The following is a 5,860-nucleotide window of genomic DNA, read 5'->3' on the forward strand; positions in this document are numbered from 1 at the left end:
CCCCACCATGTCCAGCTAATTTTTGTACTTTTAGTAGAGATTGGATTTTGCTGTGTTGGCCGGGGTGGTCTTGAACTCCTGGCCTCAAGTGATCATCCACCTCAGCCTCCCAAAGCGATGGGATTACAGGTGTGAGCCACTGCGCCCGAGCCCTCACTTTCTATAATTTGCACGCTACTCTAATAGTATACACATAGATACCTCTTTCATTTTCACAGCTGCACAGTAGTAACGTACCCTTTGCAGGGCACCATTTATTCTGAAAACCCTGAGTTGTCAAGCACCTCTGTTCTAGTTTAACTCACATGTGGCAAGGAGACAACTGGCTATTTTCAAAAAGATGAGTTATGATTTGGTTCAAGGGCCATGGTTCTCAACCCTAGGAACACATTAAAATTAGCTGGGGAACGTTAAAAATATCAATGCCCAGACCCCTCTTGCAATTGATTCTAATGGAACTGGGATGAGATCTAAGCATCCACAGTTTTAAATTCCCCAGTGATTTCCCCCCTCACCCCACCTAAGATTCTAATAATGTAACCAGGGTTGAGAAAGCTTACTAAAAACAGATTGCCAGGCCCCACATCCAAAGTTTCTGATTCAGTAGATCAGGATAGCAGCTGAGAATGTGGATTTTTACCAAGTTCCCAAGTATTGCCGATGCTGCTGGTCTGAGACCTTACTTAGAGAACCTCTGTTTTAGAGAAATTAATCTCACAAATAGAAATTTATGATCCAGAAAGTGGAAGTCATACTGGTGATCCCATTTTAAGGATCATTGGGCCAATTTGTAGGGAAATACCAATTACAAAAGGGTCACAACATTTAAGTTACCCTTACTGTCTTCAAGGGAACAGAACATGCAGAATAGAAAGGAGATCTTGTATGACAGAGTTAGTATTTTATTCTTATTGATTGATTGAGACAGGGTCTTGCTCTGTCACCCAGGAGTGCAGTGGCACAATCACGGCTCACTGCAGCCCCAATTTCCTGGACTCGAGCCACCCTCCTGCCTCAGCCTCCCAAAGTGCAAGGATTACAGGCGTGAGCCACCACACACAGCCAGAACTGCTATCTGAAAAAGTCTATAAGGAAATCTTGATCAGAACTATTATGAACGTCTTTTAAAATCCACACTCCATCAGGCCTCACTACACACCTCTCACTCTCATCAGCAGCTTTTTCCGCTTCTTCCAGTTTTTGCAGGGCAGTGGCCAGCCGCTCCTGAGCACGGTCCAGCTCCTCTTCAACCAGCTGGATCCTACGATTCAAGGAGGCCACCTCAGCCTCAGCCTGCATTTGAAGGAAAGAATGGACAAGGGAAGCAGAGGCATGGTGAAAAGAAGTAACTATGACATTAAGATCGGGGTTGACTACCATGAAAAAGCCAGAGTCTCGCTGGGTAGCACTTGTCTTAGCTCGGCTGTTAAAAGATCCAGCAGACATAACTTTATATATATATATATTTCCTCCCTTTCCCATCAACGAATTCCCATATGTTCCACAGGAAGAGTGGTTTAAAACTCAGTTCCTTGCCCAGCCCAGTGAGTTAGTACCACCCACTTCCTGGACTCAGTTCAAATTCCTAAACACACTGCAGTCAGAAAAGAAAGTCAATGAAGTGTTCCTTCTGCTTGAGTTCTGGCTTGGAGGCATGCCTCATCCTCAGTAACCGTCTGTCTCATAAAGCAGAAAATAAATAAATAAATAAATAAATAAATAAATAAATAAATAAATAAGCAAGGTTTCTTAAAGAGGGTATCCTGGCTGGGTGTAGTGGCTCATGCCTGTAATCCCTGCACTTTGGGAGGCTGGGGTGGGCGGATCACGAGGTCAGGAGTTCGAGACCAGCCTGGCCAATATGGTGAAACCCCATTTCCAATAAAAAAAAATACAAAAATTAGCCAGGCGTGGTGGCGGGCACCTGTAGTCCCAGCTACTCGGGAGGCTAAGGCAGGAGAATCGCTTGAACCCGGGAGGCGGAGATTATACTGAGCTGAGATCGTGCCACTACACTCCAGCCTGGGCAACAGAGTGATACTCTATTTCAAAAAAAAAAAAAAGAGGGAATCCTGGATTACCTATTAATTGCTGCTTAACTCAAACTGTTATTCCTATGATCACTTTACCCTAATACATCAGAAGAATAACTAGCCAAGGGAACGTCTTCCAGAATAGCCTTCCAGACTAGAAAGCAAAAGAATGGAACATTGTTGGGATGCCTACTCACCATCCCTTAAACTTGTGCCCCCCTACTCCTTTTTTAAGTTGGCTACAAGGAGCTGCTTCTGGCTAAAATTATCTGTTTTGATAGCGTAACAAAAAAGAAAGAACATTTCCACCACACCCACTACCATTCCTCCAAATTTCTCAATTGTCTCCTTTCTATTCCTCCAGCCATCCCCTTAGCTTCACCCTCTAATACAGCTTATGGCAATCTTCCCCTTGGCCTCCATCTCACAATGAAGTATAGGCTAGAGTCCAAGTAAACCCATCCTGGATGGGTTTACTTTCCCTAGCAATGGAATAAGAAACAAGGAAAGAAGGAGGCAGCCTGTAGGTGGATGGATAAATTCTAATGGTAGGAAAATCTCTTTCCATGACTGCTTCCCTGCTACCTTTACTGGTGGGAGGTACCCTGATTGCAACAATATACGAGAATTTAATATGCCTCTTACACCACCCAGTTCAGATGCTTATCCAAATGCCTGGCAAACACGATCTCTCTTCTATAGCCTAGATTGTGCCTGAATTCTATTACCCTGATTTCTTCCTGGCAGGCAGGAGTTGGGGCAGCTATAGAAATAGCCTGGGCCATTAGCTCTGATGAGGAAGAATATAGACCAAAAGACTCCTTTTTAACAATCAGGATTGGCACAAAAACTTCCACATACAAACATGAGAGGTTGAAGAGACTAGGAAGGGAAGCAGAGGGCTGGGGCTAATCTAGCCACCAGGCAAAGAAAATCGAGAAGTCAACATAAGCTGAAATTACTAACAAACCATTTGTGCTTCTAACTACACTATTCAAAACACCACAAAGACAAGTATTCTCTGCTTCTGCCTCTTTCAGAAAAACAGATGTCCTCTGTAACAACACACATTTATCCTCACAAACCCAACAAGGCCACGAGTGAAGGCTATCAGGCAAGAACTATCAGACACTGCTAGTAAAATAACTTACCCGCCTCAGACGAAAAATACAACTAGATTTAGAGGAAGCTCATGAAATGTAAGGCATCATCCAGCTCACCAGTAGTTACCCAAACTGGAGTAGAAGATAACAGGCTATGGGGCGGGGGTGTAGTTGCCATGACAGCAAGCTGGCTCAGGCAGTTTCTCCCACAAATCAGCATTTACAATAGAATTCTTAGCAAGGCTGAAAAGGGAGGGGGTGGAAACACATCTTGGTGCCCTCCTAAGAGCATGCACACATGAACAAGCCTGTATCAAAAGCAGAACCCGAGATGGGAGTCCTAGCAAAAGTTTCAGAGAACCCCTCCGGGGTGGGGTGGGAGGGAATGGGACCTTGCCTTTCTCTTTCCTCCTAGCACAGAGGATCAGTTCTCTTTACAATGAAACAAAAGCCTGCAGAATCAAGATCTGATACTTTGTTTAAAGGAACAAGGAAGACAAGCTGACTTTTCCCTCATGAGTCTATGCACAGTGCCTGTCCCTGTCAGGTCAAATAATACCAAGGGGTACCAAGAGATTGAACAGGCCTACTTTTTGTTGACCAGGCTACCTGTGGTCCTGGGAAACGTTAAGCTCTGCACTTTCCTAATCATCTTAGGTTTTAGCATGCCCCTCCAGATGTGGTTTTGATGTTTCAGCTGACCTATCTCTGCTCAGCTTGGAGGATATACAGTATTCTGTGGTCCTTCCCTTCAGGTAATAATAGGATTCTCCACTGCCCAGGAAGCAAAGATTCTGGGTGGGGGATTGGGGGAGGAGTGGCATGCAGCAGCAACTCAGTCACATTATAAGACGGCTGACAACAGCTTCAGCTATCCTCCACTCCAAAGAGATTTCCCAAATATGTCAACCCCTTCAGTAAAGAAACTGACAGTGTGATGGTACTCTCAGGCAGAACAGGGCCAAGGACAGAAGGGGATTAGCCTAAATCTGGCTTTCTGCCACACTGGGGTTTCGCTTATTAGATAAAAGCCACAGATGAAAATTCAAATGAAAGAGTATTAGAAAGTTAGGCTTGAGCCCTGTGAGTAAAGGACTACTTGAGTTCCCTGTGCTCACAAATGCATTAACCAGGAAGATACCGTGTCCTTGGGGAATTTAAACTTCACCAAAGGGGAGGCAAGCTGGAAGGGAGTAGAGCTATTTGCCCCAGAGTAAACAAAGGTGGAGCCTAAACAGGGGTAAAAGGCTATCTGCCTCCCCCTTGTGAGTGTGTGTTCTAGTACTGGGGAAAGAAAGGAAAGCAAAACAACCAAAGAAAGGTGATAAAGCCTGTTGCTTAGTCCACCAGGCCCACAAATAGAGGGGAACCACACAACAGTCAAACATTCTAACCTCTCTAGAGATTAGGAATTTAGGATTAAGGCCAGAATCAAAACTGCTGTTCAAAGCCCACTCCCTCGGTAGTACTCTTAAGGTTTTATATTATTAATTTTTTTAATTTAATTTTTATTATTTAATTTTTTTATTTAATTTTTTTTTTTCTTTTTGAGGCAGAGGTAGTCTGCTGACCTTACACCCCTGCAGTTGACCCCTCACTCCCCCAATGCCGATGCTCGCCCAGGCTGGAGTACAGTGATCCGATTCCGGCTCACTGCCACCTCCGCCTCCAGGGTTGAAGCTATTATTGTGCCTCAGCCTCCCAAGTAGCTGGGATTACAGGTATGCGCCACCATGCCCGGCTAACTTTTTGTATTTTTAGTAGAGATGGGGTTTCATCAGATCCACAGGTGGACCTCAGATCCACCCGCCTTGGCCTCCCAAAGCGCTGGGATTACAGGTGTGAGCCACCGCACCCAGCCTCTTAAGTTTTTTAGACTAGAAAAAAATTAAAAAGAGAAAAATACCAGGGGCAATTAGGAGAGAGGCATTAAAAACAGATAAGGTGAACTGTACATTTATAAATGGTTACAATGGTAAATTTTATATGTATTTTTACCACCACTACCACACACACAAAAAAGAGATAAGGAAAAAGACTGTATTTAAACATTATGTCGCCATCTGTTTCCATTTAGACAGAAGTACAAAGGAAACGCAGAACTGAAAGTAAATTTGACAAGGTGCTAAAATATAAAAGACCAATTTCCAGGCCAAGAGCAGAAAAGATGGATCCTAGAACACCAGTGTCTCAGTTTTGGACTCATGTAGCTTCCCAATAAGGGTGGCTTGGATGTTCACACAAAGTAACCAGGAAAATAATTAAGTGACAATCCCACTAACAGCATGAGATGCCATCAGAGAGTGCAGTTTCCAGCTCCAGAGGAGGGAGGAGTCTGCAAAACCCACATTCCAGCAGAATGCCTTAAGAGGGTAACAGGTAGACCAAACAACCCCCCTCCCATCCCACACGTGTCTCCTCCTCAGTAGGGGTTCAAAATTCAGCAGAGCAGAAAGTCAAAAGATTAAGCTTCTTCAGGCTGGGGAGTAGAAGTAATGATTTCATCAATATTTAACTATTACCCTACTTCCCCATTCTGAGGACTTCCTCATTAGACCTCAGCTCAATAAGCAAATTTGGCAGGCTCTCGCGAGTGAGAGTAGCTTAAGAAACATCACCCCAGGCCGAGTGCAGTGGCTCATGCCTGTAATCTCACCACTTTGGGAGGCTGAGGCAGGCAGATCACTTGAGGTCAGGAGTTCGAAACCAGCCTGGCCAACATGG

At 44.4% G+C, this 5,860-nt stretch overlaps 1 protein-coding gene across 12 annotated transcripts in view; it reads right to left on the minus strand.

Moving 5' to 3' along the window:
* The window catches only part of TPM3 (tropomyosin 3), a 37,614-nt gene that overhangs the window by 19,864 nt on the left and 11,890 nt on the right, over positions 1-5,860 (minus strand). For 10 of the 12 annotated variants that reach the window (XM_011928190.1, XM_011928187.1, XM_011928186.1 and 7 more), the window contains one exon: positions 1,160-1,293. The exons of 1 other annotated variant lie outside the window; for it this stretch is intronic. In XM_011928190.1, coding sequence (XP_011783580.1) covers positions 1,160-1,293 — 134 coding nt within the window. Of the gene's footprint in view, positions 1-1,159; positions 1,294-3,184; positions 3,293-5,860 lie in introns of those variants that run through there. One more of the 12 variants, XM_011928198.1, reaches the window with a different exon arrangement.

Source organism: Colobus angolensis, unplaced genomic scaffold (genome assembly GCF_000951035.1).
Source record: "Colobus angolensis palliatus isolate OR3802 unplaced genomic scaffold, Cang.pa_1.0 Scaffold77, whole genome shotgun sequence".
In the NCBI taxonomy this organism is placed as follows: Eukaryota; Metazoa; Chordata; class Mammalia; order Primates; family Cercopithecidae; genus Colobus; species Colobus angolensis.